The 26,991-nt window shown below is 35.5% G+C and overlaps 1 protein-coding gene across 5 annotated transcripts in view; it reads left to right on the top strand.

The window, feature by feature from the left end:
* The window catches only part of ZNF608 (zinc finger protein 608), a 198,876-nt gene extending 177,545 nt beyond the window's left edge, over nucleotides 1–21,331 (top strand). For 2 of the 5 annotated variants that reach the window (XM_027869153.1, XM_027869150.1), the window contains exons 3-9: nucleotides 9,651–9,738; nucleotides 10,142–12,593; nucleotides 14,289–14,706; nucleotides 15,274–15,446; nucleotides 16,743–16,896; nucleotides 19,876–19,957; nucleotides 20,485–21,331. In XM_027869153.1, the coding sequence (XP_027724954.1) occupies nucleotides 9,651–9,738; nucleotides 10,142–12,593; nucleotides 14,289–14,706; nucleotides 15,274–15,446; nucleotides 16,743–16,896; nucleotides 19,876–19,957; nucleotides 20,485–20,491 (3,374 nt within the window). In that variant the 3' untranslated portion in view covers nucleotides 20,492–21,331. Of the gene's footprint in view, nucleotides 1–9,650; nucleotides 9,739–10,141; nucleotides 12,594–14,288; nucleotides 14,707–15,273; nucleotides 15,447–16,742; nucleotides 16,897–19,875; nucleotides 19,962–20,484 lie in introns of those variants that run through there. The other 3 variants (XM_027869151.1, XM_027869149.1, XM_027869152.1) reach the window with 3 other exon arrangements.
* The last annotated feature ends 5,660 nt before the right edge of the window (nucleotides 21,332–26,991 follow it).

The following is a 26,991-nucleotide window of genomic DNA, read 5'->3' as shown; positions in this document are numbered from 1 at the left end:
GTCAAGTGCAAACAGAAAGGTTATGTTGCTTGCTCAGTTTGTGTGTGGCTTTATATTATTAGGGAGGCAATTGATCAATTCAGTATTTATTAAATATCTACTAAATGCCAGGTATTAAGGATACAAAGATAAAAAATGAGAACACCCCTGCCTTCAAGGAGCTTAAAATTCAAACTGATGATGTGATATTTATACAAAGGTGTATGATAAAAGGTACAAATGTTCTAATAGAGGACTTCTTAACCTTTTTTTGTGTTGTCACAAACCCCTTTGGCAATCTAGTGAAGCCTATTGACCTCTTTCTTAGATAATGTCTTTAAATGTATAGAATAAAAAACATAGTATCACAGAGGAGACCAATTATATTAAATACTGTTACCAAGATATTAAAAAGCAAAAAAAAATTTTCAAGGCTCCCAGATTAAGAATCCCTGCTCTTAGAAATTTTGAGAAATTGTTCTATGGGGTTAGCACTCTAGCTGGGCTGAAGGAAGAGATGGCTCTCAACAAATGGAGATATAGAAGAAGAAATTTTCAGGCATAGGATATGGCTGTGCAAATGCACTTGAGATTGAGGATTACAAGAGATCCGGGAAGAATTATCAATCCAATTTGGCTTTATATAGGTGAAAGAGAGTCATGTAAGAGGCACAGGGGCTGGGAGTCAGGAGTAGTGGGTTCTAGACATTACCCAGCTAGGTGAACCCTTTCCATTAGGAAATTCTGATTCTAGTGCAGACTTTAGCACTAATTCAACTATAAAATCTTGAGCAACTCAAAAATAATTATCTGCCTTGACTGACTCACAAAAATGATAATTGTTGACCTCTAGATAGTACTTTAAGGTTTATGAAGATATTTATATTATGCCACTTGAGCTTCGTAACAATTCTGTGAGAAAGGTATTATGGGAATTAGTCTTCCCATTCTATAGATGAAGAAGCTGAGAAATGAAGTAATTTATGCATGGCCATACAGTTAATATGTATTGGGGGCAGGATTCAAAGCCACGTCTTTCTGCTCCACATTCAGGACTCTATCCACTATGGCATAAGGTAGTTTTGAAGTCTAAATAAGATCATATATGTGAATATATTATTAACAGTAGTAATTATTGATGTTACTAAAATATGTCATTGATATTTTTATTATTAATAATAACATAGTTATTACTTTTATTACTCTTCCCCCTCCCAGAAAGCTATCATGTATAAACAACAACAAAACATATTTAAAGAAAGATATAAAAAGAGGAAGAAGAGAAAAACAGCATCAGAACTCATCGGGGGCAGCTAGATGGTACAGTGGATCAAGCTCTGGCTTTGGAGTCAGGACCTGAGTTCAAATCCAACCTCAGACACTTAACACTAACTAGCTGTGTGACCCTGGACAAGTCACTTAACCCCAGTTGCACTAAAAAGCAAAAAAGAGAAAAAAAAAAATCAGTACTTCAACAAAATAAAAAAGTTCAATATTCCATTCGTTTGAACCTCATATTTCTTCAAAGGAGTGGCAGTGTTTTATCATATTTGTTCTTTGGAGCCATGTTTGATGCAAGGTTTATTTTTTAAGTGAAGACCCATAATTCTCAAAATATTATAGCATCAAGGATTATAGCGCAATAGAATTGAGTACTTTAAGAAACGTTAGAGATGATCTACTCTAGGCCCCATTTTTTTTAATTGGAGTAAATTAGGTTTTAAAATTTTATCAGAAAGGTCCTTTGTCATTCAAAAGCTATCTGCCTTATTTTTGTTCTTTGTTATCAGGGCTACTTTATTCTACTGTGCCTTGGTTTATATTTGAAACCAGCATTTATTTTGTCAGGACAACTAGGTGGTGCAGTGGATAGATTGTGGGGCCTGGAGTCAGGAAGACCCTGACTTCAAATCTGGACTCAGACACTTACTGGCTGTGTGACCCTGGGCAAATCACTTAACCCTGTTGCTTTTGTAAAATAGACTGGAGAGGGAAATGGTAAACCACTTCAGTATCTTTGCTAAGAAAACTCCAAATGGGGTCACAAAGAGTCAGGCACAACTGAAAAGCAACTAAATGAATTTATTTCACCATTAAGACTCTTTTGAAGGATCAAATTCATGTTTGCTTGTTTTTAGGTGGTTTCTAATTTTGCTAACTCAAGGCAGTATATGTGAAAAGGGGAAGGGAGAAAGGGGAAGGGGTAGAAACCTAGTGATTATTCTGTAAGTAATTAGTTGTGTGGTCTTGGAGAAATCACTTCACTACTCTGGGCCAAGGTTTTTTCACTTGTAAAATGAGAGGCTGAAGTTACATATTTAAGGATACCATTTCAGAGGCATAGAATGTTAGAACTGGAAAATACCTCGACTAGTCCAGGAATGCCCAACCTTTTTGTGTGTGTTATGGACTCCTTTGGCAGCCTAGTGAAGCCCTTGGAATCCCGTCTCATAATAATGTTTTTAAGTGCATAGATTAAAATGCTTAGAATTACAAAGGAAACCAATTTTATTAATTTATCAGAAGACAAAGGAAAAAAAAAAGCTTATGGACCCCAGGTTAACCACTCCTAATTCTGGTCCAACCCCTTAATTTACAGAGACCCAAAGAAATAAAGCAATTTGTCCAAAATTATACAGTGAGTAATGGTGAAATTGTGACTAGAATCCAAGTGTCCTAATTCCTGAGCCCAGTGTTCTTTCTAATGTTTTGAGTCAAGCTCTTTCTAGTTCTAAAATTCTGTTTTGTAATTTATTATGTAACAGGAACAGTCATCATCAACAACAACAAAATAGTAAATAAAGCTTTTGGGAAGTATTATTCATTACCCCTGGACTGCTTTTCAGAGGTCTCCCTCTGAATTATGTTGGCTACTTATTTCTCTAGGTTTCACTTACTGTCTCTGGAGCAAAACCAGTTCTCTGCACTTGCTACAGGCTTGATGAAATGAAACTGAGGGGGTTGCTCAATGTAAAAAGAGGCTCTTTATCCCCAGTGTATATTAATAAATGAATACATGAAAAAGGATTATTAAGTGGTTATTATATGCCAAGCACTGTGCTAAGCACTGGAGATACAGATACAGAAGCTAGGCTATTGTATAAGATATATTAGGCATTATAAAATAAATTCTTAATTATCTGTTGCTAATGGAGAGAAGAAAGAGATGGTACAAAAAAAAAAGGGTGATTCCAAAATCATTTTATTTTTGTCTTTACATGTAATTGAAGTTTTCTGGTATGATTATAGATAATTATAACAATAATAATAGCTTTACAATGATTTAAAGTTAACAAAATGCTTACAAGGAATAAATGATCTGCAAAGAAAATACTTATACATGGCTACTTAGAATTGTACATTTGTTAACATTTAATCTGTTTTTGTTTTGTCATTGTAATCAATGGTGAAGTCTTTGAAGACAAAGACCACTTTTAACTGAAAACTAGTGCACTGCCATGTAACCAGTGTTTAGTAAGTATTTAATGATACCACGGTAATATTGAGCATCTTTGTTAAAAGAATTGACTGCCGTTATTGAAAAGAAAAAATAACCAGAAGTGGAGACTTCAAAAAACATTGTTCTTATTTTTGAAAACATAGTTCTGACCATAAGCTGTTTTGAGAGTTAGTACCTTGTATATATAGTTGGTACTTACACCTGCTAAATGCCAGGCAATGTGCCAAGTACTGGTGAGACAAAGAAAGGTTAAAAAACAAGAGCTCGCAATCTAAAAACGGAGGATACAACATGCAAACAACTATGTACGCACAAGATATATTTGGGATAAATTAGAGGTGGTCTCAGAGGGAAAGCATTAAGAATAAGTAGGAGTGGGAAAGGCTTCTTGGGAAAGATGGGAATTGAGTTGAGACTTGAGGTCAGAAAAACCTGGATTCAGATCCTACCTTAGACACTTACTAGCTGTCTAATCCTGGGAAAGTCATTTAACCTCTCTAGGCCTCACTTTCTTCATCGGTAAAATAAAAAGGTGGTAATTGATGACCTTGAAATTCCCTTACAACTCTAAATCTATGATCTTCTGATCCCATGACTTCTAGGTGGAAACTATTTTATTACAGAATAGGGCAGCACAAGCTTGCTTTTGGGCTAGAGAAGTTAGTACCAAAAGTAAGCAGCCCAGTTTCATTTTTCAGCTTCTAATGGAAAAAGGAACATAAGGAAGAATTTGATGGTTCCCGGGCTGTGGTAAAGAACCAGACTGGCTAATAGAAAGGATATTCTGGAAAGGCTTAAAGAGGGAACTGAACGTATCTGGTTGGGATATCTCCCAGATCCTACACAAAGTGGGAGAAAGCCCTGGTGGCCATCAGCTCCTTATTCCCACACCTTCTCTGTCTCTGACTCCCTATCTCTCTCACCTTAATGTTTACAAAGGTTGACAAAGCAGATTAATACAAGTATTAGTATTTCTGTTTTGCAAGTGAAGAAACTGAGGCTGAGAGAGTTTTCTGACTAGCCCAAAATCACACAGCAAGTATGCAGTGGAGCAAGGATACAAGCACAGGTCTGCTGCTTCCAAATCCACTGTTAATAATATAAAAAGAGAAGAATCTTTTATTCAACCTGTTATTTGTTGAAGAGCTTCTTTGTACTCAGCCCTGCAGTGATGCAGAGGTGGTGAATATATTCTGTTCCACAAAGGTGCTTCCAGTAATCTAGTTGCTTTCTTTATAGTACTCATCTGAATAGTGAATAACTTTTGAAAACAGAAAATGTCAGTTAAGAACAACCTGTTATTAGTTAACAGGCATCTCTGTCTTATCTGTTCAAGCATTCTTGCCAGTTTATACTTATAGTTTGAAATAGTGCTATAATTTAAGGCTTTAAGGCACATTAAATTTTTTCCATCTTTTAAAACTTTTGAATCTTATGTTTTATTACCCAGATTTGCCATGAAACACTTTACCACCCTTTTAAAATGCCCATTTAGGTACTATAATTGCAAAAGTATATTTCTTCTTTTAAAAATAGAAATATAGATGAAACTGACTCCACGTTAATTGTGGGGGTATTTCAATTTTAATGGCCTCTGTGTTGCAAAAAATAGTGTGATAAATTTTTCAGAGTATTATAAATATAATCCCTCTTTCTTGTTCTTTGTATATTTGTATATATATACATATATATACATATATATGTGTATATATATATACATATATATATATATAGTTAAGTACATAATAAAAAAAAATTTAAAAAAATACTTTAAGGAGCCAAGATTTCATCAGTGTAGGTAGTCACTGGCTGACAGCAATTGTAATTTCTCCACACTTGAGGAGATAGTTGATTATGAATTGTTGTATACAAAAATCTTCATTACTTGGTAGCCCAAACCATGGTGATGAGCTTTCTCTTAATTTAATTTCCAAAAACTGATAGAAACTGTCAGAGCTGGAGCATGAAAGAAAATGAAGTAATGTGCCATTTTTATGTGGAAATTTTAAAATGTAAGCGTAAGTACTATTTTGAGCAACTAGGTGGTACAGTTGATACAGCAGTGGACTTGGAATCAGGAAGGCTTATCTTCCTGAGTTCAAATATGCCCTCAGACACTTACTAGCTGTGTGACCCTGGGCAAGTCACTTAACCCTGTTTGCCTCAGTTCTTCATCTGTAAAATGAGCTGGAGAAGAAAATGGTAAACCACTCCAGTAACTTTGCCAAGAAAAACACAAATGGGGTCACAAAGAGCGAGGCACAACTGAAACAACTGAACAACAAAGTAGTATTCTAATCTACAATGAATAATTCTACTTTCCTCCGTAGCAGGGATTCTTAATGGGGTGTGTGTGTGTGTGTGTGTGTGTGTGTGTGTGTGTGTGTGTGTGTGAGTGTGTGTGTGTGTCCTGGACTCCTTTGACAGTTTAGTTAAGCTTATGTGGACCCCTTCTCAGAGTAGTTTTTTAAATGCATAAAATAAAATACAAAAGATTCCAAAGAAAATTAATTATATTTAAATGTAGTTATCAAATTAAAAAAAAAAAGTTAATTGATCCCCAGGTTAAAAATCCCAGTTATAGTATAATTACTAAAATATCAGTTGCCTTCATCTTCAAAAGATGTTAATACCTATTCATCTGATTGATACTGCCACTGAGAATTTTTTGTATTGTATGATATCTCTTCTTATTGTGAGGTCCTGTTCTTCAGCTGGGGCCTTATCTTTCTTCATATTCCTAAGTCTGATTTACCATTATACTGTTTGTGTTCTTTTAAAAAATAACTATTTAGCAGTAAATTTTCCCCTGTAGTTAAGAAAATAAAGTAACACTATAAAGCCATATATAAGAGGAAAGCAAACATTTTCACCATCCTTGCTGTTTACATTTATGCAGGACCTTCTTTCCTCCACATACCCTATGTTTTCTAGTTTTAACAGTTTAATATTTCATTGTTGAATGCAGTAAATGAAAGAGAATTTATTAAGCACTTACTATGTGCCAAGCACTGTGATAAGTATTAGGGTTACATCTTAGCTAATGGGAAATGGCCTGTCTAGGAAAGATATTTTCTTTGCAGTTTGTATAATTTGAACATTTTCATTTTTTAAAGGTTATTTTGAATGTCTGTAGGTTACAAGATATTACAAGACTTCAGCCCTTCAGTGACATGATAATCCATTTTCCCTCTCTGAACCAAAACATGCTGCAACATAATTATTTGACTTTCTGTGACCCATGTTATTTGGACATAAGTCTTCCTACCTAATAACATAACACGGTAGAATTTATGTGAGAAAACTTGAGTTATTTACTTCCACTCTAGGAACTTGAACGTGTACATCTGTATATGTTTTTATTTACATGAATTTTAAGCACACATATATATTGTGCAGTATTCTCAATTGTCATGTACACAACGAAAAATAAAAGCAAGCAGAAGGAAATGGTTAATTAACCATTGTGGATAGCTACTGTTAAAATAAAAAAAGTACCCCAAGAAATAACATGACTTCTAGAAAACAAGAGCTGAGTCTTGGTCTTTTTGAAATTGGAATTGAGCTTTATTTGCATACATGATTTATTTTTTTAAATTTTTTAAAAATTCTAAAAATAAAACGTTCATTTGTTTATTCTTTTGGAGGGCATTTGCTTATGTTTGGCTCCTAAAAATAGCACGGAGAGATTTGAATGGTTTACTATGGTGATTTCATCTTCAGTCCAGCTATTGTCGCTTCAAACACAGCCACAGATAAACTATGATTTACTACTTGTTTTGGAATTCATTTGCCTCCCTCTCAGCCCCCAAACTCCTCTTTATCCTGTTTTGCTACAACACATTCTGTTCTTACAGTCCTGAATAGGTTTAAATGTTATCTTGAAAAGCTCGGTGGCATGGTCTTAGTGTATAAACACAACACAGTTTAGCAGACAATAACCTTTCATCTCACTGACAGTCTTTGTTATTGAAAACAAACCAGTGTTTGATTTACTGACTCAGGAAGCATTAGGCAACCCTCTCTCATTGTTGGGATTATTCCTCCTCGATAAAAACCGTTTCTATTTCTATATTCTTCCTTCTCACTCTGTCTCACCCTTTTGCATGCTCAGTCCTCTGGTGTATTACATTCTTTCACCCCTCCCTTTTTAAAGCTCATTTATCTGAGGCTCTTGCTTTTTGAGGTTTCTACTGCAGTGCTCAATCCAGCCAATCAGATACTAGTGTTCCCAGAAAGAGAGAACCAATCCCAAACCTTTTTTTTTTTTTTTTGCTGGAAACGTGAAACCCATAGGGAGAAACCAGTAACAAAAGCCTTTTGGCGCAGGCAAATGTTAAGTGTTTGTGCAGACTTTTCCTGTTTTTAATTTTATTACTTCAAGAATGGAGCATTTATTGTTTCTTTCATGTTTCCTTTCAAGCATTTTTAATTATACATTTGTACTACACTGGGGCCTCTGGAACTCGGTGACTCAGCTTATTGCATCTAAAGCTAAAATGCAGTAACCCTCTGGCGATGCAGATGTATTCTTCAGCAGTAAATATAGCTGGCATGCTAAAGAATTTTAAGCAGCTGGAAAGGTCTTTGACATCACATACAGTGCCCTAGAGGAGACAATGTGAAAAACAAATCAATCTTCCCCTTCGGTTTCTTTAACCTTTTTTTTTCCCTAGAAAGGAAATATGTGTGTGTGGAGATCTTAAAATGATAAAATATCGTTTCCCTCAACTAGATTACACTGTGCAAATTCTTACTAAATACTCAATTGTCGATTCAGATCTCAATATTAATTTAATATTGTCGGATCTTTTATTTCCTAAGGGAAATGCAGTTGCCTCAACCGTCATTGAAGAAAGGCTTGTTTTTTATTATCATTTTGTCTGCTAGACTTGCTAGAGTGAATAGAATTCAGCTGTCCCCTAAGTAATAGCAATACAATTCTTATGGGAAACAATTTTCAATTCTACTTTGATAATTTTTTTTTTTTTAAGAAATCTCTCCTCTAGTTATGTGATGACCTGGTTTGTAAGCTTAGGTTACCTTGATGCTGCTATCTAGAACAGATGAGAAATCACAGATTTAACACTGTTAAGTACCAAACAGAATAAGGTTTTAATAATGCCCCAATGTTTGTTTCCAAGAGGAAGTGGAAGCTATCTATAGAAAGCAATGGATACTTAAACACTTAAAAAAATGCTTTTATTCTGTGAGAATAAGAATTTTATCTGCTAGCTCAAATATTGGGTGCTTTTAGGGTAGGCTAGAGAATGTAATTTTTTTTTGTTCAGTAAATTTAGAGGAGAAATGAAAAGTGCATCATGTATTTTATGCTTCCCAGTAACATTTGGCAAGCAGTCAAATTTAGCAGTTCACAGATGCAGCACTAAATTAAATCATCTGTAAGGCAGAGTTGGTGAAAACAGAATAGTTCATAGGAAATGGCACGGGGAGAGACTTGGGGTGGGGTATTTTTATTTTTTTTTTTAAATCCTTTGTGACAGACATTCTGAGATTGATTCTACCAGGAATAATTCTGAAAGTAAAGCTGTTTTGATCTTTTCTTTTTAAATTTATTTATTTATTTTTATTGAGTACTATTTTAGGACAACTTTATGTAAAACAGAACCAAATACTGATTTGGACTCACCTCAGTTTGGATTCATTGTTATCTCAGAGAAAGTCTGTTAATAAACAGCACTTTGTTGAAAGAGAACATTGATAATTGAATGCTTTTGGACCTATTCTGGGTGGCTACTTTCCCATACTTTTAGTGGCAGGGAGGAATAAAATATTTTATTTTATTGATTTGAGAGAAAAAAAAACATTACTTTCAGTCTTCTGATTTAAACACTGGTAACTGGCACTCAGTTTATGTTGGCTGACTGCCAAAAGAAAGCAATTAAATGTAATAGAAAAATTAAGAGGTGAGTGTTGCCGTTTTATAGCAGGACATGGCAAAAATGATTACCTTCTGTCTGCAGAGAGATATGATTACACTCTCACATATTCTGTCTTATTCATTCATACACACACACACACACACACAGATAATTTCCTGTGGGTTTTAAGATCATTGAAACCAAAAATGAGAAAGAGTGGCCTGTTAAAAGAAAATGAGAATAGCACTGTGTTCATAAAAATCAATTAAAAATGAAAACAGGAGTTTTGTACCAACTGTGATAATTCTACGTTCCTCCCCCAACTACAGGTGTCTTAGTGGTAAATGTCACATGGAGGAATAAGACCTACGTGGGCACACTGCTGGATTGCACAAAGCATGATTGGGCACCCCCAAGGTAACTGGAAACAGTTTATTTAAATACTCTTTTTTCCTTTTTCCCTTTCCTTCCTAAATGGAAACTATGCAAATTAATATTATTTTGAAAGCAGGAAGAGAAATTAACAATTCTGCACACAAGTTAAAAACATAGCTGTTGAGATTTCTCTGCACCTTATTTCCACGTTATTTAATGCTTTTCCATTTTATGCAGATTTAAGTTGAATTTGATGTCACTTTAGATGTTTTTACTTAGTTTTCTTAAAAAAAAGTCTTTGATGGCAGACTCTATCCCACCTGGTGAAATTACCAGTGGAAGAAATGGGCTGCCCTTGTGATTCAAATACTGTTGATGACTGGAGTACAACAGGTACCTTCTTTGTGTTACCTAATTTTCACTTTTGTTGCTTTCGCTTGCCTAGGTTTTGTGAGTCACCAACAAGTGATCTGGAAATGAGAGGAGGTCGAGGAAGAGGGAAGCGAGCAAGGTCTGCAGCAACTGTACCAGGAAATGATGCTAGCTTTGCAGAAGCTAGAGGGCTACAGAACAAGAACAGAGGTGGTGCTAATGGAAAAGGGAGGAGGGGTAACCTTAACTCAAGTGGACGCAGGACACCTCCAAACTGTGCTATTGAAGATGTCAAAGCCAGTCCCTCTTCAACCAATAAGAGAAAAAATAAGCCTCCAATGGAACTGGATTTGAACTCCAGTTCAGAGGACAATAAGTCTGGAAAGCGTGTTCGTACTAATTCTAGAAGCACTCCAACCACCCCTCAGGGGAAACCAGAGACTACTTTTTTGGACCAAGGTTGCTCTTCTCCAGTATTAATTGATTGCCCACACCCAAACTGTAACAAAAAGTACAAGCACATTAATGGACTGCGGTACCACCAGGCTCATGCACACTTAGATCCAGAAAGCAAACTGGAATTTGAGCCTGAGAACGAGGACAAAATTTCAGATTGTGAGGAAGCGTTGAGTACCATGGCTTCTCAATTCAATGAGCCAAGCACAAATATATCAACATTCGATCCACTAAAAGCACCAACATCCCCTAGCTCTGTAAACACCCCTGGGACACCCAAGGGCAAAAAAGAATTGATTAATAATGGTCCAAGTTCAATTATCAGTTCTAAAGCTGGCAAGAATTCTGGCAAAAAGAAAGGCCTTAACAATGAACTCAGTAACCTTCCAGTGATCTCTAATATGTCAGCCACATTGGATAGTTGCTCAGTAACAGATGGCAGTTTGGCTACTGAAATGCCCAAATTGGAAGCAGAGGGATTAATAGACAAGAAAAATTCAGGAGATAAAGATAAGAGCAAAAAAGCTAACAGTTGCAAAGTGGACAAAAACCTTTCAAAACTTAAAACTGCCAGACCTATTGCTCCTGCTCCAGCTCCTACTCCTCCCCAATTGATAGCTATTCCTACTGCAGCCTTTACAACTACCACTACAGGGTCAATATCAGGATTACCCTCACTCACAACCACTGTTGTTCAGGCTACACCAAAGAGTCCTCCTTTAAAACCTATTCAACCAAAGCCCACAGTTATGGGAGAGCCAAGCACTATAAACCCAGCTCTCACATCACTCAAAGACAAAAAGAAAAAGGAAAAGAGAAAGGCAAAAGATAAAGAAAGCAAAGAGTCAGGAAGCCCTAAAATGGATGTGAAGCTAGGAAAGCTTGAGGACACAAAGGGGTCTGGGAAAGATTTATCTGGACATTTTTTAAAGGACCATCTCAGCAAGAATGAAGTGCTAGCTAATGGTCTGTCAGAATCTCAAGAGAGCAGGATGGCAAGTATTAAAGCTGAAGCTGATAAGGTTTACACTTTCACAGACAATGCACCCAGCCCTTCTATAGGCAGTGCTTCCAGAATGGAATGTAACCCTTTGGTGAATGGACAGTCTCCTATGCCACCATTGCATGTGTTGACACAAAATGGGGCAGAAAGTTCAGCTACTAAAACAAATAGCCCTGCTTATTCTGATATATCAGATGCTGCTGATGATGGTGGTTCTGACAGCAGGTCAGAGGGCATGAGGTCAAAGGCCAGTTCACCTTCAGATATTATTTCGAGTAAGGACGGTGTTGTAAAAGGGCATTCTTCAGCTACAGCACAATCATCCCAAGTAAAAGAGTCCCATTCTCCCTATTACCATGGCTACGATACTTATTATTCTCCAAGTTATATGCACTCAGGCCAAGTCAGCACCCCTGGAGCTGGGAACAGTAGTTACACACAGGGAATGAAGATCAAAAAGGAGTCTGAAGAAGAAATGGAAAGAAAAGACAAGGCAGAGCCATTAGATTCTAAGAAAATGGAAAACAATTCTAATTTACCACTTCAACATCAGTCGGTAATAACTCAAAGACATCCTGCACTTGCCCAATCACTTTATTATGGACAGTATGCCTATGGCCTCTATATGGACCAGAAGTCCTTAATAGCTACTAATCCTGCTTACAGACAGCAGTATGAGAAATATTATGAGGACCAGAGGTTGGCAGAACAGAAAATAGCTCAAACTGGAAGAGACTGTGAGAGAAAAAATGAACTCCCTTTGAAAGAACTGGGCAAGGAGGACCCAAGTAAACAGAAAAATATGCCATCTGCCACCATCTCTAAAGCTCCTACTACTCCAGAGCCTAACAAAAACAATACTAAACTTGGGCCAGCATTGCCTAATAAAACTGAGGAGACAGGTAAATCACAGATTCTGTCCAATCACCAGCAGCAGCTTCAGTCCGACAGCTTCAAAGCTAAGCAGATGGAAAATCACCAGCTTATTAAGGAGGCTGTAGAAATGAAATCTGTCATGGATACCATGAAGCAGACAGGTGTAGACCCAACCACAAGATTTAAACAAGTAAGATGGCCCTAGACATAGAGAGCAATCTGAGAATTGTACATTCCTAGGCTTAATCTGATTATGCATTTTGTTCTATAAACACTAAGGATTTCCCCTCCTTAATTTTCTCCTTAAAAAGCGTTTTTAAATGTTTTAATATCATATATACATATATATATGCATATATATATATATATTAAATGAATCTCTGAAGTCCTTTTAGTTCTATAAAAAGTATATTAACATTTTATCGTGTATTTTATTGGAGCATCTTTGAAGTCCTTTCAATTTAAAAGAAATTTATGATTCGCCTGATAATAAATTTTCTTCTACAGCATTGGTATGGGACTTGAGACCTGGATTCTAGTACAGCTCAGTAATTCTTCAGCCATTTAGTCTTCTTGAGTCTCATTTTTCTCATTTGTAAAACGAGGGACTTGTACTAGATGGCCAAATGTTTGATCTTTTAAATTTTGCAATTTCCACTACCATTTACCAGGAATTGGTAGACTTTGCCCCTGTATATCCTTTCCTTTCAAGGATATTTCCTGTTTTAAGATCATACAGGGGTTCAACTATGTAATTTCTGCTGTTTGGGACCTGGACCCCAACTTTTTTATTTTTGTGATATTTAAAATATTCTGTGTATTACTGTATAATCAAGTTCACTAAAGCTAAAATGGATAGAGAAGTCTGTCTGACTGACCCTTTCAGATTTTCTCAAGGCCAAATTATTGAGCATCCCTGAAAACAAATTCACTAAAATTTGAAAAATGGTCATGAAACTTCACTTAAATAAGCATATGTTGTGGAATTGTATATGAATAACCAAAGCATTTTCATTCACGTCAGCTTATTAAGGAAGCCCTGTGATTAATGTGCTCTTATTTTTTCAGGTCTTTGCCATCAGTATGGTGGAATAGGGGGCAGAGGTGGGAGGGTGGGGAAGAGGGGAACCTGATTTCTTGGTCTTCTGTCTTCCACTGACTAGCTGTGTAACTTTACAAGTCTAGGCCTTATTTTACTCATTGTACAATGAGTTGAATTTGGTGGTGGTAAGGTTCTTTTTTGTACTATGGATTTTTTTAAAATTAATCCCAAGGAGCTTTAGAAATGGTCTTCACTGAATGAGAACAGCTAACTTTTTATCACATCAGTTTCCTCCCCTATTGAATATAGATTCAACTTTAGTTGGAATTTAATGTTCTTCCTTAAGATTTCCTCAAGGACTTTCTTGACCATATATACTGATTATTTGCATTACTAGTGTTTGGTTGAAAAATGCTGTTTAGAAATTCTTTCTTATAAGATGCTTCACTTTTGTTATAAAAGCTAAAAACATTATTTTCACAAGATAGCAAATAACTTTTTGTTATATATGTTAGGTTTTTTGACTGGAAAGATATTTGTGGTAGTTTGAAATCTTGTTATAATTAGGATTTTAGCATATACTGAACTATGAAGCTCTACATTAATAGGGACATTGGTATATTCAATCTCAGTTCCAGTAAGATAATAAAGAAATGAAATAAGAAACCATTGAGTTTTATGATGCTAATATTCACAATGGTAGCTACATTTACTGTTACTAGCTTAGATATATGAAATGTATATGGTAAAAAGAAAACACATGGTGTGCTGAAACATGAGCAATAACATTTTGATGAACCTTTCTGAAACTAACTTTAGAAATCCCTGTGTTTTCTTTGTCAGGATCCGGATTCAAGGACATGGCACCATTATGTATACCAGTCTAAATACCTTGATCAGCAGAAGTCAGAAGAACTTGACAGAGAAAAAAAGTTAAAAGAGGATAGCCCAAGGAAAACACCTAATAAAGAGAGTATGATACCTGGTCTTCCTGTGTCATTAACAAGTATCAAAGAGGAACCGAAAGAAGCCAAGCATCCTGATTCTCAATCACTGGAAGAGAACAAGATAAAAAATGATGATCGAAAGACTCCTGTAAACTGGAAGGACTCACGAGGGGCCAGAGTGGCTGTCTCCTCTCCAATGAGTCAACATCAGTCATACATACAGTATTTACATGCTTATCCTTATCCACAGATGTATGATCCCAATCATCCTGCATACAGGGCTGTCTCTCCTGTCCTAATGCACAGCTATCCTGGTAAGTGAATTCTATCCTAAGAGAAAAGATTTTCATGTTTAACTGTATGTGTGAAAGTTCTGTTCCACTATTACCTTTTAAAATTTTAGGATAAATTAGGAACTTCTTAAATGACACTTATTTTTCTTGATTTCATATTATACTTTCACAGATGAAACTGATTCAATACAAGATATTCTTTTTATGAACTGTCAGAGTTCCCAGCTCTAGTTTCCGTAGTCTCTGACAGTCTGCTATTACTGTTGGACTGACAGATATTTTATTGCCTATAAAAATTTTCTAAGCACTTACTGTCAGAACTATTATAGTTACTATTCCTTTCACTTAAGAGAACACATAAATGTATGAAATGACTATAAACTGAGCTCTATTTATAACCTCCATTCATCAGTATGAATTAATGGGGGGAAAAATTGAGATATAAGTAAATGAAGATATGTCCCATTTTTAATGTAACCCCTATACAATAATTTCTAACTGCATCCCAAATCAGTGTAACTCAAATGTTCAAAAGGAGAATAAAAAGGCAGCCAGTAACTTGATGTGGCATTTGTTGTTTACCTGCAGGGGCCTATCTCTCTCCAGGATTTCATTATCCTGTTTATGGGAAGATGTCAGGGAGAGAAGAGGCGGAAAAAGTCAATACCAGCCCTAGCATCAGCACGAAAACAGCCACTGAATCTAAAGCACTGGATTTGCTTCAGCAGCATGCCAACCAGTACCGCAGCAAGTCCCCTGCTGTAAGCTGCCTTTTGTTGTTATTTTAGAATGCTATGTTTTGGGGGAAAAGAGGACAAAGTAGAAAAGAGTTTCAGAATATGAATGGTTGTGGAGCCCAACTCTGAATTCAAGATTTTTTTTTTATACTAATACATAAAGAATGCTTTGTTCCAAATGAAAATGCTTTTTCACATTAGGAGGGGGAAAGACATGTACCATAGCAGGATTTCATTTTATTAAAAAAAACACAAAAAACTAGGTTAAGGTTTTCATGTGAAAACTGAAATTCATAGAGCCCAGTTTAGAAGCCTGACTTCCAAAAACATGCCTTCATGTGTACACACACACACACACACACACACACACACACACACACACACACACACGGAAATCTGAAAGCAAGTTGCTGGGCTTTGTAGGCGTTTCCTTGATAGACTTAACTTAGCAACTATCTTAAACTGAAACTGCCTTTATTTATTTTAGCACCAAGATACATAGGACCATAGATTTAGAACTGAAAATGACCTAAAAGGCCATCTAGGCCAACCTCTTATTTACAGATGAGGAAACTGAGGTTCAGGTAAGTGAAGTGATTTTCATAAGGTCGCATAGGTAGTTAAATATAATATAGCTGGTGTCCTTATGATTTTATATAAGTTAATGCCAATTTTAAAGAAAGCATGAGTATAATCAGAAAACTTGACCCAAAACCAGTTTTTTTTTTTAAAAACTACCTTCATTTTCAAATGTAAGGGTGGAAGTGAACTCTGGTAGAATCCAGTTAGATGCTGTTATATAATTTAGTAACTGCAGATGAATGGGGATAGATTCCTGCAATTTTCTACTTTCTGTGAGTTCTGTTAATTATGTCTTGAATAAACATTTATGCTACATAGGATGAGAGGTTAGAGAGTATTCTTAAATATTAGTCTGTGTTTCCTGAAAATTTCCACGGTATAAATTTGTAAAAATTATTTGTTTCCTTATCTTCATTTTTTTATAATATGTAAAACAAGGTTGATATTTGGTTGTTTAAGGGCCACTCATAAGTAATTTTACCCATTTTGACTTGTTGAATGATAGACCATGTTGTAATTGCATGTAAGTATAGTCATTAGAATGATAAGGAAAGACATACAGTAAACAAAATTAGTGGCATTTTTTTGTCTTCAAGGAATAATCTTTAAGTCTGCATCTATCTACTTTATTATGTATAAACATTAACAGGAGCAAAAGTTTTTGTACCATTGCTATATGACAAGTTTTTAGAAAAATACCATGTCATCTTTTTTCCTTCTCTCACTTTCTCATGGTAGCCTATAGAAAAGGCTGTAGCTGAACGTGAGCGGGAAGCAGAGAGAGAACGAGATCGTCACTCCCCTTTTAGTCAACGTCATCTTCATACTCATCATCACACACATGTTGGAATGGGCTATCCATTAATACCGGGTCAGTATGACCCCTTTCAAGGTCAGTAGTTCTTTCATCAATCTCTTTTTGTTTATTTCCTCTTGTAACCTGTTGATACAGCTTTTGCATCATAGATTTAATGTAACATTAGAAAAATAGTTCTGTTAGAAAAATATCTGACATCTGAGTAGTCTGTTAAGATAAGAGCTGAATTCTAGCTGATTGTCACTGGTTGATGTTATCAGCAGAATAATGTCACCACAGAGTGAGTGAGGGTTATGGTCTGGCTACAGAATACTAAATATAGCAATCAAGTTGCTATAGGAAAAGTAGAAGGAAAAAGAGATGATGATAGCACTTGGATGAGTATATTTTCCCAGAGAGTCATTGAAATTATTTCTGTAAAAGTATTAACAGGGGCAGCTAGGTGGTGCAGTGGATAGAGCACTGGAGGACCTGAGTTCTAATTTGGCCTCAGACACTTACTAACTGTGTGACTCTGGGCAAGTCACTTAACCCCCATTGCCTCCAAAATAAAAAAAAAAATAAAAATTTTTTTTAAAGTATTAACAGTTAAGTAATTAGATACAACTCTTACTACTTTCAAAATCAACTACTTGTTAAGGTCCTCAATACCTCAGATCTGATCCATTGAGGATAAGGGTTGAAAGGGAGAAACATATTTTAATATGGAATTTACATGAGTGTATGTTAAGATAAATCTTAGGAAGATAGGATCTATTCACTCACTCATTCTTTTAATAAAACTTATCATTAAATAAATGCTTACTAAGTGCAATCTACTTTGCTAGGGAAGATATAAAGTTAATAACATGATGATTATCACTATGTCCTACATTGTGGAGTTTTTCCATTTTGCCTCTTAACTTTCTGCATCCCTGACAAGTCTAAGGTTAAAATGAAACAGTGGGTATAATGGCATTTTGAAAAGTCTAAGGCTATACAAAAGAATAACATACACAGCTAGTAAAACAATGTAAATTAAAACAGTACTAACCAGAACCCATTGTTTTTTTCCCCAAACCTTATTGTCTTTCTAACTACTCTGTTATTATCAAGGGAACTATCCTCCCAATGACCTCATCTCAAAACCTACCTATCATCCTCCTACTCTTCACTTTCTCATCCCTCCTCCCCTACCCAATCTAAATTCATAAGACCTTTCACATCTATCTTCACTCCCTTCTCTTATCGGATAGTACTACCACCCTGGTGTAGGCCTTCATCCCCTCATTCCTAGACTATTGCAATAGCCTTCTGATTGGTCTTTCTGACTCGTTTCTCCCCACTCCAATCCATGCCCTATTCAGCTGCTATGGTGATCTTTCCAAAGTGCACATCCAGTCATGTCACTCCTCTATTCAATCAACTCCAGGGGGTCCCTATTACCTCCAGGATCAAATATAAAATCCTCTGTTTGACTTTAAAGCTCTTCTAATCTGTCTCCTTCCTACCTTTTCAGTTTTCTCATACCTTACTCCTCTCCATATAATCTACAATCCAGTGACAGTGGCCTTTTTGTTATTCCTCTAACAGATAATCAGTCCCTGACTCTGCATTCTCACTGTCTCTCTCCTATGCCTGGGATGTCCTCCCTACTGGCCTTTTCTGTTAATGTTAGGTAAACTATAAGGGGAGAAAAAGTAACTTATGAGTCTCAGTCATATTATAAGGATTTTTGCCCAGGGACAGCTGGGTTGGGCAATGGATAGTGTGCTGGGAAGACATCTTCATGAGTTCAAATCTGTCCTCATTCACTTTCTAGCAGTATGACCCTGGGCAAATCACTTAATCCTGTTCGCCTCAGTTCCTCATCTATAAAGTAAGCTGGAAAAGGAAATGCCAAACCACTCCAGTATCTTTGCCAAGAAAACCCCAGAGCCTTGGAGTTAACTAAAAAATGACTGAACAACAACAAAACCCTGGAATACATAATAATCCATGAACTTAGATGGGGAAAATACATGTTTATTTTCACTAACTTTTAATTGATTTTTAGCATTTCCTTCAATTACGACTTTTAAAAACTCCACTATTCTGAGAAGGGGTCCATGAACCAAGAAGTGGTCCATGACACACATACAAAAGTTAAGAACCCCTGCTCTATTATATGGTTTTACTTAACCATTTTGGAGGAATATACTTTGTTGGGAGTTTGGGTGTTGGGAAGTATTTATTATCTCAAGAAAATACTCTTTTTTTTTTTTGACATGGGAAGGCTTTATACAAATGTAAGGGATTATCCTTATTTATGCAGCTTCTGTTTTATAACTACTCAATCTAACTCAAGCAGATCACCTTCTTTGTCTATATCAAGGATGATACATCTGTAATTTCTAAAATAGCCCATATTCATAAGAAGAAAGTATACAAAAATAAAAGACATATAAAAGATAAATTAATTTTTTCTGTCTTTTCTGTCCAGTTTGGTCACTTTTTGTGTGTGTGTAATCTCATGTTCTGACAGAATTAAAATATTTCCTCCTAGATTAGCACTTTAGTTTCACTTAGGAAAGAGCTTGTGAGAAATCTACCTTTTTCAGACAAAAGTTGTTACTCTTTCTAAATATGATTTAGTGATTCCATGTTCCTTATAGAATGTATTATTCTTCATCATTGGGAGAAGTTAGATGACTATGTTGGTTCTGTACTACAATGTGGCTTTTGTTTCCTTTTGTTATCTGATACCTTTTATTGCTACCGAGTTTTGTATTCTATAATGTATGCAAGCCTTTTAGCACTATACAGTGTCAGGACGCAGAAAGGAACATGAGATGGAATGCTAGATTCTGTTAAACTGGCTAGTAAGGAAGGAAAACTCAGTATATCTAGTAAAGAGATATTAGTCAGACTAGACATCTTGTTCTTTGTCTTTGTTGTATGTGATGTTTTATGCATTTGTTTAGGAAAGGGCAAAGTGACTGTGGATTCTACAGAGATTCAGCATGAAAATCTGTACCTAGATTGTCTTTCCAAAGGCCACAGAAACAGGACCTCTTTTTCTTTTTTGTCAATTAGGGTTAACCTCTGCTGCCCTTGTGGCTACTCAGCAGGTGGCTGCTCAAGCTTCTGCATCTGGTATGTTTCCTGCACAGAGAAGGTAAATATCCTGTGAGTTTTGAATTACTTTTAAAGAAAGAGACATATTAACAGGGTTGAAAGAAAGCTAATGATAGGCATTTTTAAGCTTGAAAGCCAGGTTCCTTCCAAACTGCAATTTTTATTTTTTTACTTTGTTATGTTAATTGTGTGGCATTTATATTCCTTATTTAGAACATGCATATCTTTGTACCAGGAGTTTTCCTAACATTCTTAGTCTTCTGACTCCCATTGCTTAATCTAGTTTTAACATTAAAGTTGTAAAAACAGGAGATGTATATTGATAATGCTAAAGAAAAATATAAATCTAAATATATTTTTAGTTTCATTCAACCACAGGTTAAAAATAAAATGATTGAATTTCACATTACATATCGTGACAAACTTTATATTTTCCTTTTTTATTTCAAATATTATCTTGGAGTAATCCAGAGAATTAATACAATAAAGCAAGCTCTTCAGTTTCATAGTTTTCAATGTTAATCATGAAAAAAGAATTTTCTTAAGGTTCCTTGTTTTCTTTTGCAGAGAGTGAAGAGATTGGAAATGTACACTGTCATGTGATTGGATCACATGGGGAAGCGCTTTATTACAGACATCAGTTCCATGGTGTTAATTTGAAATGCCTTAATGGCAGGCAAAAAGCAGTCATTTCATTTTTGTAAATTGCAGATTTTATCACAGAGTAACAAATGTCGCTGTAATTAAACTTCTTTTTATATATATATACATACATATATATGTGTTATATATGTATATTCTTTACTTTTTATATCAGTAACCAGGCTCAAATACACAGGGTCTGCTGCCAAGTTGCAAGCCACACAATAAAGGAAAAAAGTGATTTTGTCATGTTGAAATGTATTAGCCACAAAAGGCTATTTGTTTTCTTTTCCTTTTGCTTTTAAATTATAAATAATGTTATGTATCAGTGTGCCTGAACCTTGCATACCCTTAAGATATTTCCACAAGCCTCTCAGAAGGACTAACTGTGATGATGACACTTTCATACAATTTAGATGTCTATTTGGTGGCTCCTGTTAAGATGCATCAGTGTGAAATGTTACTGTATTCACTGTTTCATTGTAATTGTGTATGGTGGAAAATATACTTTTGGAAGGCATGGGGTTGCCAGTACCACAAAAACTGTGTTGTACATAATGTATAGATTTTAAATGGGGAAATAATGAGCATCTAGGAATAATGAAACATCCATTTAAAAATATTGAATGGCAAATAACCCAATAGCCTGCATATCAGAAGACATCTGTGATTGTTCTATTACTTGAATAGTCCCACAGTCTTTTTTTTTAATGTTTACAATTATCCAGTTTTAGAAAAGAGACTTTAATACCATTGCCTGGTTACCTGTTTTATGCTGTAATTTAGTTTATTTTGTGTAAAATGTATATTGAATGCTTTTTTTATACATGCCTTAAATAATTTGGCAATCAGAATTAAAAAAAAAGTTGTTTTTTTTAAATGCTTTTGTGTCTTGTTATATTCCTGGTGGACATCATATACCAGAATTTCAAAGGAATCTCTTAAGCTTATGTACATCAATTACTTTACATTATATCTCATATCTCGCTCTAGAAAAATGCTTACTGGATGATTAATATGGTGCACAATATATAATTATATTGCAAAACAGTTTGAAACCTATGTATTCAAATAAGGAATTCTCTATAATTTGGAAGACACCTAGTGATACTTTTTAGGCTATGTGTATATGACATCAGAAATAGCTGATTCAAAATTGAAATATCCATTCACTAACCTATTTATGTTTATCTATCACTAAACTATTGTTTTAAAAGGTATTTTTAAACTAGTAAATAGATGTTTTGATAATATGTAGCTAGTTTTTAAAAGGCAGTCATATAATTTATTTATAAAAGGTGAATTGGATTTGTTGTAATATAAAGAAGCTTTCTATACATAGCAAAATTCCATTCCCTAAGGGTGTGGGGAATTGCCAACATTTCTAGAAAAAAATTATTAAAGAATATTATTTTTAACTGTTAAAGTGCTGATTTGATTCTGAAATTTCATCTAAGTTAAATACACTTTTGTAATAGTAACATGCTGGAGTGGTAACATTATCTAGTGGAAAGAGTACCAGGATTCAAAAGACCTAAATCAATTTCTGTGATTAACAAGGTATGTGACTCTTGAACAAGTAATTTAAGTATTCTGTACCTCTTTTTCCTCATCTGTCAAATAAGGGCGTGAGTGAGGTTGTCTCTCAGATTCATTCTAATTGTAAAGTTCTTTAATTCTTCTGTATGAATGACTGCAAATGCTTTTAGACATTTGCACTACTCAGTTTCCAGGGAAAGTTGTAATGCAAAGTGTCTTTTTGTTTTTGTTTTTGTTTTCGGTGTGTGTGTGTGTGTGTGCGTGTGTGTGTGTGTGTGTGTGTGTGTGTTAAGGTGCTAGGATTTTCCTTTAGTTGTTTTCTACTTCTTCATATACTTAACATTCCATGTTTACAGGTCACATGTATTAAAGCTGAAGGTTAAGAAACATTTCCAGTATCACTCAGGGTAGCACCCCTGTTGGGGCTACTTTCCCAACTTTCTCTTGAACTGGTGAGTTGGGTCCTTAAAAGGCAGTTACTACTCTCAGTATTCTGAGGGTAACCCTGAAGGTTTGGGAGTATTTTTCAAATACTCTCACTCACAAGTCACCATAGGTTTGTTTTCCTTTTCTTATCCAGTTTATATCAATTAGCCAGCTAGACTTAATTATCTCTTAGTGGTGTCTACTAAGGTAGTATAGCAAGAATAAGTGTTGAAAATATTTCCCCCAAAAGTGTGTGACCTACTCTCCCACAAATACATACAAAGTCCAGGGGAAAGTGGACTCAAACTTAGGGAACATATATGGCACAGGCATAATTCACAGCTCCTGGTTCGATAGAAGTCTTTTTCTCCCTTCTTATAGTCCTCATGAAGTTGTTCTTGAGGTATCCATTTTGTCCTCAGCTTCTGAAGCAAACTTTGCTATCAGTTGCTGCTGTTCCAGGGACATTTCTACATTTGCTACTGGGAAGTCCAAATATTCTGACCTTTTGAAGGCTACAAAGTTTTCTTCCAATCAAGGTGGGGCGAAGTGTGACACTCCTTCTTCTCTCCTGGCGCCTCCCCCTCACTTTGTTGCCTGCTGCAGCAGATGCAAGGGATCTGCCTCTTCAAAGCCTTCGCAAAACTTAACTCACAAAGCAGTTACTAGAAATATCCCCTCCAGAACTTCCTTCTTTGATATATATAGACCGATAAGTGTGTCTACTTTCAACTTGTGATAGAACCAATTATCTATCAGGGTTCCCTCCTTCCCTCATGAGATGGAATTAGCTAGTTTTACCCTGAAAGGTGGCATCTTTCCCCTGGACTTGATTTATTGGAGAGGGGAGTTCAAACTGTGGCTTCCTTGTAGCTTGGTCATATTAACATGGCTTCTTGGTTACCTATGGACTTATAAAGGCTCACCCACTGTGGAGTTGGGGCCCTTCAAAATTAGCAGACAATGAATTTGAGCAGGTCACCACACTCTGTCCTACTGACCAGATTCCCCAAGCTGGAGTATCCTTTCTATGTTAAGGCTAAGTAAATCTCCTTTTGTTAACTGTTGAATGAGCTATGAGTGTGCTTTATTTCATCTCAACTTCAGGGTGGTAGTCTGAGTCAGACTCTTCCTTAGCACAAGTAATACCAAATACATTTCAGTAATCTGATTTCATCCAAAGACTCAAAACACTTTGCTTATTTTCAACTTTATTCACTAGGTTGTTTACACCCAGTTTATGTGTTTGATTGATTGATTCTATAGAGGTGTCCAGGTATTGTTCACACCTAGTTAACACATTTGATCTATGGATTGATTCTGTAACTCAAAGGGACATTTGTTACATTAATTAGGATTGGGGCTGTGAGACACTCCTTTTATACTTGCTTTGTAAAAGATATAAAATAGCAATGGGAAAGCAATAGCGAAGCTGCCAAATTGTTTGAGAAAGACTGGGTTTTAAAGGGCCATTTCTTTTGATATGTGCTCTTCATTAGCTCTCTTATGTAACTTTTGTTCTTTCTTTTGCAATTTCACCATGCTTTCCTGTATATAGTAAACTAGCACTGCCGTCCATAGGAGTGATGTGGACTGTGTCATTATTCACTAAATTTCTGTGACTCTCTATTACCTCCAGGATCAAATATAAACTCCTCTGTTTGGCTTCTGAAGCCCATCATAATTTGCCCCCTTCCTGTATTTCCACTTTTCTTACACTTTAACCCCCTCCACATATTTTAAAATCCAATGACACTGGTCTCCAGTAAAACAACCCTTCCACCAAAGTTGGGCATTTTCACTGGCTATCCCTCATCCCTTGAATTCATGCCCACTCTCCTCATCTCCTCTTCCTTACTTGCTTTGCTCGATTAAAGTCTCACCTATTTGAAGGAGCCTTTCCTCATTCCCCTTAATGCTAGTGCTTTCCCTCCAAGATTATCTCCAATTTATCCAGGATATGTTTGTACATAGTTTTTTCATATTATCTTCCCATTAGACTGTGAGTTTCATGAGGAGCAGAGACTTTTCTTTGTATCCCCAGGCTTAGTACAGTGCCTGGCACTTAGTAGGTGCTTAAAAATGTTTGTTTACTACTTGTGGGAAAATATCACACCCTCTTGATTATTGCTTTAAAAACCACCAGTGTTTATGTCAGTTCTCATGATGCATTTTGATGTATTTGAAAAACATGTATTATCATTTCTCTGGTAAGTTCATATATTTATGTTTTCTTTGTTAAAGGAGACAAAATGAATTTGCAATGTTTAATGATTGCTAAGTTTTTGTATTTGAATGGAACAACCTTTAATTGTTCAAGATCTATAAAATGAAGGAAAGTCTGCTGACTGAATATCTATATATCTATATCATCTATATCAACTGAATAAATTGTGCATCTGAAAGCTATGTCTTATTTAGAAGGAAAAAAAAATAGAAAACTGATTACTGGGAAACAGCCGTAATCTCAAGCTACTAACAGGAGCACTATCATTGACTGTATATGTACTCTATAGCTGACATTTCAGTAATTCCTAGTTATTCAGGAGTACATGCACTTGTAAACAGTTTGTTGCACCATGTTCTGCTTTTCTGCTAAAATAAACTGAAGATTAACTGGTAAATACAAAGGCAGCTTATTACATAACCAAAAGTATAAGATGGTTGGCTTTTGACTACATTTGAGACTAGCTGGCAAATGTTTTTGTTGGCTCTCCACCACCTTAGTACTATAATATTGTCTCTGTTGACAACATGAATTGCCAAAGGTCAGGGGTTATTTATAATGGGTGTGCTGTTTTTCTGGCTGAGCATATAGCTGCTACTGAATGGAAAATTAAACCTTCCCGAAGGACAAGCATATTTGGCTCCATTATATTGTTATGATGAAGCTACCATTAATACTGCTATAATTGTTTTATTTTTATGGACATAAAAATCAGTCCCCTTAGTGACTAATAATAAGGTTTATTGATTTTACTACATATTATTTATTCTTGACTTGCTCATGTCTACTTGTCCTAAACAAATACAAAAAACCTGCCGTGCCAACACAGTGCAAATTAACTGCACAGAGGAAATAGTCATGAATGATTGTTTACAGCAGTGGTCCCTTTGAATACAGAACACTGAAAACAAGGTAATAAGATCTATATTTCCATTTGGTCCTATACTAAAATCTCAAATGCCTTTTGCATATAAATATGCAACTGATTTTTTGCCTGGATCATTAACATATTTGCCATTAAGCAAACCTTATAAATTCAGTAATACAGATTTAGTGTTAGGATACAAGTGCCTGTGAATAACTGGAATGACTCAATCTGATTGATATAGGAAAAAGCAGCAGTTTAAATTATAACTAATGGTCACATCTTTACCTTCTTAACTCTTAAAAAAAAGAGCGAGATAGGCAGTAGTCAGTCATTTATTATTTTAATCTGTTAAATGTCTTTTATTCCATCCTCTTCATTCAAAGACTTATAAATACTTACTGCTTTCAGATTTTTTAAAAGCCTTTATTGAAGTTTAATATTGCTTCTGTCATACGTTGTATTTATCCTACCAAAAAACTCTAAAAGGGAATATTTAAGTTGCAACATGTGGAAAAACAAGAACATCACACACACAAAATTTTTAAGTATGGATAGCCCAAATAGTCCAAACCTTTCATATAGATTTTTCCTTTTTTATTCCTTTTTCCTTCACAAAACATAAAAATATATTATTATTGGTATTTTTCTTTATTTTTCCATGCCATTTCCCCTTTTCTGACTGATGAATAAAGCAGTGCAAAAAACATACTTCTCACTACTTGACCTCTTTGATTTTCATCTTTAAGTGGGTGACTACAAAATATTTATCTTTTGCTTTAACCTCTCTCCCAAGGTGCATTTCAATATCTCAGAAGATGTAAAGTCTTCATATAGTTTTTGCCCTCCAGTGAATTAACTGGGAGAGAGACACATTTAGAATCGTGTTATCTGTAAGGTCTCCACATTCATGTTGCATCCTTACCCATTTAAAATGTAGCATGGCTGTTCCTTATTAGATGAAAAAGCAGTTGGAACAACTATCATTTGACCAAAGTCATTTCATTTTCATCAGTGATCTAAGCATCCAAGTGGTATCTACCAAACTCATGATCAGTTAACTGTCTAGACGAGATATCACTCTAGAGATTTGGAAATAAACTCCTTAGAAACCTTCCTCATTGAATTCTAACAGTGATTTCATACAAAAGAATGAATTGACCTAGATTATACTTCATATGTGATGTATACGGTCAGTGAAGATTCTCAAATTATTCTGGAATTGGAAGGATAGTGGGGAAAAAGAAGTTTCCCCCCAAATGGGAGGGAAGTGTAAACATCCTTTTGAGGAAGTTTGTATTAATTCATTAGACATGATAGAGATTGTCCAGTGGATTATTTAGACCATCCTGATTTTTACTAGGGATGGAGCAGA

The sequence above is a fragment of the Vombatus ursinus genome, unplaced genomic scaffold (genome assembly GCF_900497805.2).
Source record: "Vombatus ursinus unplaced genomic scaffold, bare-nosed wombat genome assembly UNPS02014792.1, whole genome shotgun sequence".
NCBI lineage: Eukaryota > Metazoa > Chordata > Mammalia > Diprotodontia > Vombatidae > Vombatus > Vombatus ursinus.
Note: the sequence above shows the minus strand (reverse complement) of the source record. Positions and strands in the feature narration are given on the sequence as shown.